General features: G+C 38.9%; 1 protein-coding gene across 2 annotated transcripts in view; it reads right to left on the bottom strand.

Annotated features, from left to right (window-relative positions):
- Nucleotides 1-2182: 2182 nt before the first annotated feature.
- The window catches only part of YES1 (YES proto-oncogene 1, Src family tyrosine kinase), an 83616-nt gene continuing 71205 nt past the window's right edge, over nucleotides 2183-14593 (bottom strand). For both annotated transcript variants that reach the window (XM_089678240.1, XM_089678251.1), the window contains exons 8-12: nucleotides 14332-14511; nucleotides 9739-9815; nucleotides 9500-9653; nucleotides 6198-6329; nucleotides 2183-4289 (exon numbers count right to left, since the gene is read on the bottom strand). In XM_089678240.1, the coding sequence (XP_089534366.1) occupies nucleotides 4081-4289; nucleotides 6198-6329; nucleotides 9500-9653; nucleotides 9739-9815; nucleotides 14332-14511 (752 nt within the window). In that variant the 3' untranslated portion in view covers nucleotides 2183-4080. The remainder of the gene's footprint in view (nucleotides 4290-6197; nucleotides 6330-9499; nucleotides 9654-9738; nucleotides 9816-14331; nucleotides 14512-14593) is intronic.

The following is a 14593-nucleotide window of genomic DNA, read 5'->3' as shown; positions in this document are numbered from 1 at the left end:
TGGAATCATAAAATTATCTTAGTGTATCACAACAATATTGGGTAGTTAGATATATGTAGAGAGATCCTGTTTTACTGTTAAAAATTGTTTGTTGCCATATTATAATTTTTTTCATATTTCATAATTTATTGAATATTAATAACCAGAGTATCATATATCAAGGGCTTGCTTCTTGCAATCCTATGGCCACGGCTTGTGAGAATATAACCTTTGAGATATTCGAAATTATTAATTATTAATAAATTTAATAAATAATCATATCATTTAAAAATTGTGATATTGATGTAATTAGTTAGAAACCTTATTATTGTGTCTTACATTGGTAGGATATATTTTTGATTGTGTGTACCAATATTCATTTATCACCAGTCTTTTGCGTTTTGTGTTAATATATATATAATTTTTGTACATAAATAAATTTTTATATTTATCTATTATAAGGCAAATTTTGTGTGTATGGTACGAAATCATATTGGCTAAAAGAATTCAAGGTATAATAATAAGTGGTGATCAAATTATCAAGGTGTCCAAATTATTGGTTTACTAAATATTTGCCGCATTTTAACGGCTGGAGGCACTGTAATATTTCATCTAAGGGAAAGGGACACGCCCTTTATAAATAATATATATCCTTACATAAACCACCACAGTGTCCTGGTCTGAGGAGTCTGGATTAGCTTTATGCCAACCGTTGCTGGATGCCTGGTGTCCCCCTGCTGGTTAGGGGAAGGAGCATCCCTACCAGAGTGACAGCCTGCTAGATGACCCACATTGCCTCAGCCTTCTAGTACCAGGAGTGGTCTGACAACTCAAATGCGCACATTATGCGCTTTCTGGAGAGTGCATAAAGTTTACCCACCTTTGAGCACGGAGTCGACAGCTTTTGCACCTTTTACTGGGACAATTGAGATATCACCTGAGGACGTTGTTTTCACTTTAAGTACTTTAGCCACCATTTATTTTATTTTATTCATATTTTATCAGACTTATGATTTATGTGTCATCTCTTTTTTAGCACTGCATATGTTATTATTATAACCAGCAGGTTGTGAATGGGTCCTAAAGCTCCCAGGTGGCCAAGAACAGTCAGAAACTGCTTTTAACCAATACAAGCTTAATTTTAAATTACACAAACCCCCCACAAAAAAACAAATACATTTTTTTTTCTCTTGGTGCCTGTTATTGGGGTTATTTGGGGCACGGATTCCAAAAATTACATTGGCTAGACTGCATTCAGCTCTAATTTCTTTGATAAGGTACAAGCTTAATTTTAAATTACACAAACCCCCCCGCTCCAAAAACAAATATTTTTTTTTTCTCTTGGTGCTTGTTATTGGGGTTATTTGGGGCACAGATTAAAAAATTACATTGGCTAGACTGCATCAGCTCTAATTTTTTTGATAAGGTTGACATTTTTTTAAAAAGATCTTGCTGATTGACTTGTTCAACTGTTACCTGGTCTGTGATTTGAATACAAGTTAGCAGATATAGTGAGAGCGCTTATGTACTTCCAACTGTAGCATCCAATGTTTCCAGTGTAAAATTAAAGTGTAAGTTATGAAGTGTATTGTAGTTATAATTTAGGAAGTGTGTGCATATTGACACTCATATTGTTCCATTTTTGCACATTGAGCACCATAGAGTTAAAGGCTACTTTTTGGTGTTTCTTTCACACTACAAGGAGATTTAGTAAAACAATACATTAAAATATCCTGATTTGTGATGGGCGACCAGAGTTAAGAGTGGTATATGGCATTTATACTGTATCTCAGAAACTAGAGCTGCTAGGGCAACATTGGTGCCATTTTTGGAATCAGTGGATCAAATACCCCAGGCACAGGTCTAACATTCGAAGCACCATACATAAAGTTATTTATAACAGAGGCATAGCATTTACAGTAAGTTGATATCACATGGATATACGTACTGTAGATCTCTTCATTACAGCCAATCTGAAATGATAAAAAAGCTAGTGCACTACTGTAAAAAGAGATGCTAGTGTTAGAGATCTGCTCTCAAATGGAGTCTGAATCCTAAGATGCAAACTTTAACCACCTTGCTTTATTTTGTATATAACCGGTCACAGACGTTCCCATAGTTTGCTTTAACAATGTTACCAGTTTGATAGCTACCTTTCTGGACACACTCCCCCTCCCCCCCCCAAAAAAAAAAAACCACCAAGTTTGTAAAAAAAGAAAAAAGGATTTTGTTTATTTTACATATTGATTGCCTGTTACTCCAACAGGCATCATATTTAACATAACATTGTGTTAAATGTATCAGCCAGTAAGCTCCCCTTCCCATTAGATATGCACCATCACAATCATTTCCAATGCAATAATTACTCATTTAATTTGTTACTATACAAATGATGTTACATGATCAATGTTTAGTAGTGAAAAGACATTGATTGACAGCCAGACTGCCAAGCACTGATGTTCTTTACTTAGTACAGAAACTTACAGAGTTTGAGTTAAATTAGTTTGAAAAGTCTTATAAAAAGATACAATTCCATAATTTTTATATAAAGCCCTTTAAAAAAAAAAGTTTCATTTTAGGGAACAATGTTGTGATGGCACTGCCATTGAAAACACATGTAGGGAATTGTAAACAAAAATATAGTTCCACATTACCAAATATCTGTACATATTTGCCAACAATCCTAAAAAAATTGGCAAAATGATTGGGTTTTGTGGAAACGAGTGGGACGAGGGCATGGCCTAGCTGGTCCCTGGTGTTAAACTGGAAATGTTAACAAATGTGCCTAGAGGCTAAGAACTGATCTTGGACCTGTCCCGATTGTAGTGTGTGAAATGTAAAATGGGAAATACAAGTTAGAACTTTATGTTTTGCTAGATAAACATATTAGCAAGAAAAGAAAATTAAAAGGAAAAAAAAAATTATTGCCAGAAATGGGTCGGTAATACTTGTGAAACTTTGCACAAGCGTGTTTGTCCAGCCAGCTTGGCACTGGGGACCTTGCGCTTCAACCACAGTAAATAAACCATGTCAGAATACAGTCATATCAAGCATTCACATTTTGCTCCAGTCACCTCACACTAATATTAGTCAAAGATAAGCCAAAGTGCTATCACTGAAATTCCTGAACTACAGGAAATTCTCAAATAGTGTCATAGATGTGTGATTCCGATTATTTCTTACAAATAAAGAGTCACAAAAATAGCATTAAAAAATTGTATCAAAAATGCATGAGATTGCATACATGATTATCTGCACATTAAATAAACCTATAACCACTTCTGATTGCCCATGAGAGTTGGGGGGAGGAAGAAATCACAATAAATGCATAATAAACATTTTTGGATATTGCTTGATGTTAAAACACCACTTTATGACCTGCAGGAAGTCTTAGGCGATTCAATTGTCACTCTTTGGAGATGTTCAATGTAGAGGAAAAGCCTCTGGAGGGAGGTTCAGTGACTTCAGCAAGCTCAGATAAACTGCTCACTCCCCTACATGACAATAGCGACAGCAAAGAAAGGAGATATATACGGAAACAGAGTATTAGTATTGTCTAAATTTAATACACAATGTCTAACCTTTTGGTTAAAATCCTAATTAACCATTTCCCTTCACTTCATCCATGGGCATTGTAGCTATGTGGAAGGCAATGTATTTTCATATTGTATATGTCAGCATAAGATGTATATGAAAAAAAAAAAAAAAAAAAACACTCAAGATTTTATCGAATGACCAGGAATGAAATGCTTGGTCCAGTGATGAGCCCCTATTTGATGTTCCTGAAATGTTTGCTTAAGGAAGAAAAAAAGAAATATGAATTAATACAGCAGGCTGAACATTGTGTTCCTAATGGCTTAACCAACCATCCACACCACTGCTGACCATTCTTTGGGACCTGCTCTGAATCACATGATTTGTCCATTTTGCTTGCAATACTTTCAAAGTGGTTTTGTGCAACTGTACTGTGGATTTCCAATTCGCCATAAGCATGCAGAGTGATCAAGATTCTCCATTCCGATACTGGAACAGGCAAGAACTTATGCAAAGTCTCTTGTATACTTTTGGCAAGTAGTGTGCATTTTATGGTTGCTCTCCCTCTTATAGATTGTCTCCAGGTTGGTACTGTGGCTCTGTTGCTGTAAAGTAGTCTTCTAAAAATGACTGAATATATTCAAAGGTTGGCCTCTCATCTGGGTCCTTCTTCCAGCACAACTTCATTAATTCATGCAGAGACTCTGGGCAGCCTTGAGGGCAGGGCATTCGGTAGCCACGCTCCACTTGCTCCAGCACCTCCCTATTCACCATTCCTGTGGAAAGAGTTTTATAGTTAGCCAGAAACTACTGAATAAGGAGGTTGTAAGTGTACAACTAGGCAAATGTATGAAACAGCCAGCTGTTGCCCTGGAATTGGTTTAGATTCCATATTCCCTTTTAAAGTGCAGGTTAGGCAAAGAAATTCAAAGAGAAATATAGAGGAAGCCATTTCTGGCCTACTGAAAATGCTGCCTGTCACTGGCCTGGAGCAAGTACACAGTAAACTGACGCTAGAGAGAAGAAAAAAAAACAAAAAAATTAAAACAAAAGCAGAATTCCATATGCCTGTACATGTTCAATGCTAGCATCTCAAAGCAGCCTCCCATGATTGTTTTCCTTTATGAAATGTTTACCAAACTTTCCTATGGTTTTCATGACCATCTCATGTCATCTAGTGGTGAAGGTTTGCTTAAAGCAAAAGTTCACTCTCTCAATCAACATGACTATTTCTAATCCTTATGCTGCTAGCATTAGTAAATATCATACCTCTTATTTTAACCTTTTTAGCTCCTGGTTTCCAGGCCTAGGCAAATTATGTCATACATCCAAGGAGCCTTCAGGAGAGGAGGGAGGGTTCTCAGCTCAGCTAATGCTTGAGCTAAAGACAGATGGATTCCAGGAAGTAACTGCTACATGAACCATCTGCCCTTACTCAAGATGGCCACTTCCAAAAATGCTAGGTGTTTTTAAAAATTATTTCTCAGCAAAATAAAGCATAAAGACATGGATGGGTGGAGGCATTGGTGTTGAATATTAAAAATTATATAGCATTTGAGGTTTGTGGTACCCAGATGCAGCTCCACTAAGAGTAAGATAAGATGATTCTTCAGTGCTTGGGGGGTGGGCAGGGTATGCGTCGTGCCATGTGTGGCTATAGACACACAGCTTGGCTGAGAAGCAAGCCCGTACGTCTGCACCCATAGCCAGCAGTTTGCTATGAGAGCAGACACTGTCCAATACCAGTGCACAGAGCAGGTAAGTATAAATCTCTTATTTTTTCCTAGATTGTAAGCTCCAAGGAACAGGGCCCTCCTATCCCTCTTGTATTGAACTGTATTGTCTCCCGTTATATTGTAAAGTACTGAGCAAACTGTTGTCGCTATATAAATCCTGTAGAATAATAATTTTAGGTTAAAAAAAAAAAAAGACTTTAGGATAAATTTAAGGATATTTTATTCACACCTCTTCATATCTACTCTACTGCCGTGAACTGTAGCCTGAATATATCTAGATAAGGGATCTGCTTTAAGTGCCTAAAATTATACCCATATTTTTAAATAACTCCCACAAACGTGAGACAATTGGGTTTGACATTTCTACATACACTATAGCTCACATAATAAGCTGCAAGCTATGCACCACAATGTAATGTCTTTTGAATGTACATTACTTTAGATTGCATGCATCATGTAGTTTGTAGAGCAGTATTTATCATCTCACAAATGGACCATTTATGCCTCTGTGGTTTGTCCAACATCCTTCCGATCAACATAACACAAAGTGATGCATAAAAGGCAGATGTTAAACTACCCATGAGAACGACCCTTTTAAAAAGTTTTACTTTTCAGACTGTTCATCCACATATATTACAGTTTGCCAACATTGTCAATAATCAATTTGCAACACAAGCTATACTGTGCACTTCTTGTTCCCGTAAATGTGTGTGCATAAACTGCAATTAGAAGAAAAATATAAGGGCTATTCAACATATTACCATGTTAATTATAACATTGACTTAGAAGTAATTTTTACACAACTCTCACACTTCTACTTGCATACCGATCCACATTTCAATTATTCAAGGTCATATATATAGATTTTATAAATGCTTCCTTTAGTGGCAAACAGAAAACATTACAAAACACAGAAAGTGGGAGGCAACCAGCGATGGGATTCAGTACCTGGATATGGCACTCTTCCTTTGGTGACCAGCTCTGTCAGAAGAATGCCAAATGACCAGACGTCAGATTTGATGGTAAATCTGCCATACAAGGCAGCCTCAGGAGCTGTCCACTTGATAGGAAACTTTGCACCTAAATTGGCACAGAACAGATTACTTTTGAGTGTTTGCTTATGAAAAATAATTACAAGGTTATATACAAATCAACCCTATGTACTCATGCCTTCCATTATGCATCAATGTGTTTCAATACATAACCAGAATAAAATGGACCTTCAAAATTTGGATTTTTGTATTCACCATAAAATACTGTTCTCGGAGCCCATTCAGGGACATGATATTTACAGTAATTACAAGTATCTTCTCTATCAGCCATTGAGAGACACAGCTTTATTGGTAATGAGCAACCAAAGTACAGCCAACATTAGCCCAAACTGAGTGGTAAAGTGCAGAGACCACGCTGGCCTAAAGGAAGTCTTAGGGCTCAATCAACCTTGTGTGCATGTAACATCAACTGGGATTCTTTACAGGACAATGCTGAAACTCAGAAAATTTCAACTGAAGTGCTACCTTATGGGATAAGAAAAGAAAAACACCAGAAGAAAACACAGGCGCCCAGTAGCTGATCTTTCATCACTAACATCACTTAAACCACTAAAATCTGATCATGGCTAACACATTTTGGTCAATGAGGATTTAATCACAGCTATCATTAGGACCTCATAGCCAAAATGCATAACATCTTTGTCATTAAAGGATTTTAGCCCTTAAATAATAAGCTGTCAATGAAAATCAGTTACTGCCTGCTGACATTTTCTTCTATTACAATACCCTTTGATGACTTGCAGGAGTCAAGCTGTTCTTCAGTGTTCCATCTCAATCAAATTGGGAGGAGATCTCAATGCTCATGTTTTTTGATAAGATATGAATGTCCTGAATATGTTCAAACAGGGGGTTTTGCAACACAGACAAAACTAGAGTTGAAATATTAAACCAGCAGTTTTCAAGCCCTTTCAGCAACTGATTTAATCTTTAAGTATGCAGCTTCTTCATATTTTAATCCTTGCCCATGTTAAGTTGGTGCCATGACCACTGCTTCAGGTTTCCCATTTCAGGGTAGCTCCTTTCTCTTGCAGTGTTCTTTGGAGCCACCCTTGCATGCAGGATTGAAGCTGTGATTCCCTACGCTCTGGATCCAGAAACACAGCCCCCATAGCCTAGATTGGTAAGGCATTTCCCTGCTTCTCCCTCCTGATGAAACCTAAAAGACTGACTCAAGAATGCACGGTCCACAGTTAACTCGTTCCTGAAAAGACTGGAAGTTCAGGAAAGCAGAATAGACAGCAAGAGCCATCAGCGCTGAAAGCTGTAAACTGCAAGTGCTTGGATAAAAATTTTAACATACAGTTTACTGAGAAATATTATTTTATTGTGCTTAATGTGTTAAGCTAAAAAACTGACTCTGGTTAGAGTGGAGGTTGAAAGGGGGATCAATGTGTGCATTCTCTGAATGAAAGTACGAAATCAGTGAGTTAGGCCTTACTCAGATTGTCATTGACAGCTGTAGCCTATGAATGAGCACCTTCTTATGTGGTTTCAGTCATCAGGTGCTGTGTGATGGCAGCCCATTAATTTCTATTAGGACACAGCATCCCAATTTGACAGCAAGTGGCTGAGCTGAACACAAATCGTCTGCGCTCAGAGAAAAGACTATTTGTCCAACACCGTGCGAACATTCTATGCAAAGTTTTGGAGTGAAAACGGGAAATAGCATCATGATGAAGGTGGATACCATTAATACCAGCACTTGTATACAGCTCTGCTAGAAATACTGATGTAGTGATTGGAGCTGTCAAACCTGATGTTACAAAGTCATCCAAAGTCCGCACTGATATAGACACAATGGAGTCAAAGACCAGAGAGGCCTGCTTACACAGAAGCAGATTGTCCATGTATTCAATGACCAGACTATCTCCGATACAAAGAAAACCCAGAACTAGTGTAGAGATCTTTAAGATTACTCAGAGAATATTAGGTGTTCCCCCACCTCATGAGCCCATCTTCATGAAGGGCTGATTTATCTATACACTTGGAGACTTTTGTTTACCATGGATGCTTAGAACCCTCTGAACTTGGTGAAAAAACTTGTGGGTTCTGTAACTGGAACTGGACTTGGAGGATAGCAAAGTGTCAACCTACAGTATGTCCCCATTGCAACATCAATTATTTTAAGTAGGCCTTCAATGTAAGTCCTACTTACATTGTTTCTCCACTGACTGGCACTTAAATCAGCGTGATCTGTGGATCTGAACTAAGGAAAGGATTACCTGACATAGCTTGGCTACAATCCAACATTGCAGTGAACATAAAAATTAGAACAAACTAGTCCTTTATCTGCTATCCCAGCTAGAGTGAAAAGGCAGGAAAGTTTGTCTGGGCTAAAAGCAGTACTCAGCTGCCATAGTATTGAACACAGAGTAGTGGGTAATGTGCTCCAGGTGGACGCTCACCTTAAATTTAGACACACAAAGGCCTTATCACAATAACATCCTCTGATGAAGCCATGTGGGGCGTGGTGAAACGCGTTAGGGTGGTGTTTATGGTGATGTCAGTCAATTCTGGATGCAGGTGGTAGGACATGATCCTGGCTTATCAAGAGTTCCTTACGGTATATACCTTTGATGAATGTAGGTGTGTGTTTTATTCAATAAATACTTACCTTAATCTTACTAGAATATGGTTGGAAATATCTGGTTCTGAGCATCTAGATCATTTAGTCGGTGCATTTGGAGCCTTAAAGCCACAGCACGACTGAAGATTGATTAAAAGGGAAGGTGTGCCTGCCAGCTGCATTTTGGACCCTGGAGTGGGAAAAGTGTGATGAGGCCCATTTGTATCCAAATTTAAAAGGTGGGAATCCACCTGGAGCATGTCAGTGGGTGTATTCACTGGAAAGGGAAGCTTATCCTTGCAGCACTGGTTTTATGGTCACATATCTAAGAAAGAAAAAGTGATACAGACTTTCATTTGTGGACTGAACTTTTTTAATACCTTTATTTAATGACCACTTCTATCACTTAATATTACGTAGTGATCTTTTTTTTTTTTGTTTTACAGCACTGGAGCTGTTTCCTACAATTATGCGTATACTTTGTGCTATTATTCAGACACACTTGTTAAGTTAATTGTGAACCGTTTGCAGCATTGTGGTTTTGGTTACACATACCCAGTTTGCACATCACTTGTGTTATATACACATTGTTTAAAGGCAGCCCTACACTATTTATATTTTAGTAATTTTACCTTGTCTTGCTGTGTATTCATTGTCTTCTATTAACCTGGCCAGACCGAAATCAGCAATTTTACAAACAAGATTGTCCCCCACTAAGATGTTAGCAGCTCGGAGGTCTCTGTGAATGTAGTTCATCCTTTCTATATAGGCCATACCATCTGCAATCTACAAAAGAGAGAAAATGTAGGTTAATTAACCTGTTGATTGCAACAACCACCATGACATGAGGGAACGCAGCCTATACTCTTACCTGTGCAGCCATATCAACAAGCTGTGGCAACTTCAAATACTTCCCATCCCCTTCTTTAAGGAAGTCCAGAAGACTGCCTGTTAAACACAAAACAAATGTATTTTACCTGGCTCCATTGCTATCCAACAGCAAGAACATCAATATATTTTTGTACTCATCATAAAATTCTTTCCTTAGAGTCCTTTGAAGGACACGGGAAGTCTTTACCATTCAGGTTATACTGGCAATCAAACAAACTGTAGGCCACCCCAGGATAACTTCTCCCATTACCACCACGACCCAGTTTCTTAGCAAAGCAGTGGGAGTGGGATTATAAAACACATAGGAATAAGACTTGGGTCTCTCAATTAACTCAAAAAAAAGGATTTTACGGCGAGTACAAAATTCCTAATTTCTTTCGATGCCAAATAAGCACACAAACGTCCAACCTTTAGGATATTCAAAAGCAGTCTAACTGAAGGGTGGGAAAAACTACAAAGAACCTGGGACCATCTGCAGCTCAAAAAAGCTGTCTGAAGGACCTTATGCCCAAAAGTGGCAGCAGACAAGGCTGCAACATAGTAGAATCTAGAGAACATGTGAACAGGTGGCAGCCTTGTAAATCTAATGATGCCTAATGCTGTAAAGCCTAGTAGATCCAGTAAAATGCACCGTCAGGAAGGGTGGAACCTGATCCTTGGGACCATAAGCTTGATTGTCTGTCTGAACTTCCAGAGCCACCATGCACGTGACAACCTAGCCCTCAGTGCAAAACTAAGTGGTCTGTTCAGGGACTTTATTAGCTTGTCCTAAGGCAACAGGATCATCTGTTGCAGATCACAATGGAAAATCAAAAGAGTTTAACGAGTATGTTCTCCCAAAAGTTCATATCACATGTATGTGACTGTATTCTATGTTGTTGTGGGTTCCCCCGTTCTTACCGGAGAGCCTTATTTACAATTTATTATCTGGTGACCCTGACAGTTTCCCCCTTGTCGGTTTCATTTTGACCACATCAACCACAGAAGGAAATCTGTGCTGGCATAGTCAGTTTGCTTATCTCTTCTTTCTGTACAGAGATACAGGATGCTGTGCCCACAAACAGTGAGCTTGTATCACCAATGAGCTTGCCTGCCACGTCCCCTGTGCAGCCCTTCTATGTTGATTTACGCCGTTGCCAACAGTCGGCATTCTGCAAGAAGCCCTGGAGCCATTACAATGTGAGGTGGGGGCACCCTTTACAGTGCAAGTCGCATGGCATGCAAATCGTATGCCAAATCGCACCCGATGAGATCAGGGTGTTAGGGTCTTATAAATCCTAGAGGTGGCATGTTTTTGAACTGTATTTGAACTCAACATTTTTTCAAATGCCCTCCAACATTCTCATTGGTTGTGGGAGCGCTGCAACAAAATGTCCTAGTTGATAATACCGCCATTCATCTAATGTGAAAAGTAAATCTTTTTTACTCTTAAAATCTTGAAAAAAAGAATAGTTCCTCCTTATCTATATCCTTTAAACATACATTTCTTTCTTTTATCCATTTCCCTGGTGGAAAAAATTTCGTTCCCACCAGAGGAATTAATATTGAATTGTACTTCCATCCCATTTGCTTGTGCATTGCATCCCAAACTCTTAATACCTTCCGTGTCAAAGTGCTAGTATTTTCATCCATTATACGAAACGTATGTGGTATCCAAATAAACCTCTCTAATTGTGCCTTACATAATATGCCTTCCATTTTTACTAACATTTGTGCTATGTGTCCAATCTACTATTCGTGATAATAGCACTGAAATATAATATTTCCTAAAATTAGGCAAGTTTAAATCCCCTTTCCCTTTATTATTACACAAAACCTCATAATTAATTCTTGGGTTTCTTATTTGCCCATATAAAACCTGAGTATCATTTGTATTAATATCACAAAGAAAGACCATGGTATATGTACTGGGAGCACGTTAAACTTATACAAGATTTTTGGTACTAATCACCATCTTTACCACGTTTTTACGACCTATCCAGGAAAGCAATCCCGTTGAGTCTCCTCAACTCATCCTTTATTTAATTTATTAGTGGGATATAGCTTGCCTGGTATACAGATGAAGCTCGAAAAATTAGAATATCATGAGCTGTAAGCCACAATCATCACAATTATGAGTCTAACTATCTTGCTTTGCATGTAATGAGTCTATATCATATATTAGTTTCACCTTTTAAGTTGCATTACTGAAATAAATGAACTTTTGCATGATATTCTAATTTTTTGAGTTTCACCTGTGGGTTCTTTATAGAGGAAATTAAATTTATTCCTAAATAACTTCTTTCCCTCCATGTGAATGGGAAATCTTTTTGTAAGGTCTGTTTCTCGATCTTTGAGACATTACTATTCAAAATCTCTGACTTTGAGGGGTTTATTTTCAAATTTGATAACTCTCCATAGTATTTTAAAGATCTCATTTATTTAGGTAACGTTAATCTAGGGTTCACAGTATAAAACAGCATATCATCTGCGTACGATGCCACCTTATGTTCCACGTCGCCTATCATAATATATTACATCTACACCAGTGGTTCTTAACCTTGTTGGAGGTACTGAACCCCACCAGTTTCATATGCACATTCACCGAACCCTTCCTAATTGGAAAAATAAAATATGATTTTTAAAATTCAAAACATAGGTATATATTTAGGTATATATTTATACATAGGTGCAAAAAATGAACAAAACCGTTAAGAACAAAACCATTAAAACATGATTTTCACACAAAAACATAATAATGAATATTTACTGCACGAATCATATGAGTCGGGTGTGGGTCTTCACCTCCGCCGAACCCGCGAGACTGACTCACCGAACCCCTGGGGTTCGATCGAACCCAGGTTAAGAACCACTGATCTACACTCTCTTATCATCGCTAATAGCGGTTCTAGGGATATTACAAATAACAAAGGGGAGAGTGGACATCCCTGTCTTGTACAGTTACACATTTTAAAAAATCGTGAAAGGGACCCATTAACCTTTAAAGCTGCTGACGGGCCATTATAAAGCCCTTTTATACACTTCAACATTTTGATCCCTAATCCTAAAGCCTCTAACGTGTCTATCATAAATCCCCAGTCTACCCTGTCAAAAGCTTTTTCAGCATCAATCGACAGGATTATTGTCGGCAACTTCTCTCTCCTTGCTTTTTGTAGAAGGAGCAGTGATCTCAGACCATTGTCCCTCCCTTCTCTGCCAGGAATCAATCCCACGTGATGCAAATGTATCCACTCCAACATCAGCTCTTTCATCCTAGTTGCTAGTACTTTAGCGTATAGTTTTGTGTCTATGTTTAATAGTGACATAGGTCTATAACTAGCGCACTGTGAGTCATCCTGTGAAGTTCGGGACCACTCCGTCCCTGTTCACTCTTCTGTCCCGGCCAGGATCTCAGATCCAGGTCTCTAGATGTCTCAGGGTCTCTCAAAAGAGGTGACTCAGCAAAGGGGGGGGGGGGGGGGGGTTTCCTCAGAGTGCGTGGTCACCTCATCCGCAGAGCCTCTCTGCTCTCCCAAGCCCCTCGGGATTCCGGTCACCATCACATGGGCAGTCATTTGGGTGCTCCCAGCATCCCTCTCTTTACGGATGCTGCTGCCTCTCGCTCCCAGTCTGTCGGGGCCATGGGACTCCCCCAATCTCTGCCAGACACCGTCGAGGGCTCAACACTGGCACACAGCCTCGCCCCACCGACCGGGACCTCCCGTCACAGCCGGCTGCCATGAGGGCCCTTGTCCATGGAGCCACAGCAGGCACACAACACTGCACAGGCCAGGTCACCAGGTAGGATCTAGGCAGCTCTCATCTAGACCCAATGGTGGGCGTCTGGAGCTCCTGCAGCATGCAACCTCACAGCGCCATGCTCAGGCCCCTCCCTGATGGATCTCCAGATACAACAAATATGAAACTGTCTTTATTCCTTTCTTTATTATGAATATAATATGCTGATGTGCAATGAGTTATAGATAATTTTTAGGTTTCAGGGTCTCCTCCTTCAAAATATTTCCTCAAAGCAAAAAGGTAGACAATAATACAGTATTTTAATATTAACAACAACGCATATGCTCAACCCTATACTATTGTAAACATGTAGAGGAACTTTACAAAAAAGCGTACCAAATATGATGGGCATGATTTATGTAATTTACGGCGAATGAGCGTGTGGTTCAGCAAGTTTAAAGGTAAGGCCCATGGGACACTTACTATCTTGCCACTGGTGACAGCTTGTCAGCAGCAGGGTTACTAGAAAGTACAATCAGAATACTTGACTCTTTCCAAGTGTCAGTCCCTGGCCAGATTAGTGAGACTCTGCTCTGTGCTGATGGAAATGCTGCAGACAGCTACTTGCCAGAATAATGTGACTTAATTCATCAGCAGCAAGTATTATGTCATCACTGATAAATTGTCGCCGGTGTGCCATAGTCCTAAGTCAATGTTCCTGTATATGTTTCTTTATTTTCTAAAATAAACACTTGGATTGCAGGCATATCAATCATCTAATGGATGTAAGATAAAAACATTTTAGCGTTACATAACAGGGTTTGTGAAAAAATAAAATTCTTTCAATGAAACAAACCTTTTGTCATGAATTCTGTAACAATGTAGATTGGCTCTTCTGAAACCACAGCATAAAGGGGTACTAGTTTGTCATGCCTTAGCTTTTTCATTATCTGCGCTTCTTGTAGGAAAGCTTCAGGCATCATTGTTCCAGGCTTTAGTGTTTTGATGGCTACTTTAGTCGTTCCATTCCAAGTTCCTACAGGGGAAAAAAGCAAAACAAAAAGCATTTTCAGAACTCTACTGAGCAGAAATAAAAGAGCAACCAATGATCTACCAAG

The sequence above is a fragment of the Staurois parvus genome, unplaced genomic scaffold, assembly GCF_062004578.1.
Source record: "Staurois parvus isolate SC_StPar_1 unplaced genomic scaffold, SC_StPar_1.0 ptg000015l, whole genome shotgun sequence".
Lineage (NCBI taxonomy): Eukaryota > Metazoa > Chordata > Amphibia > Anura > Ranidae > Staurois > Staurois parvus.
The sequence above is the reverse complement of the archived record's forward strand: the minus strand, read 5'-3'. Positions and strand labels throughout refer to the sequence as shown.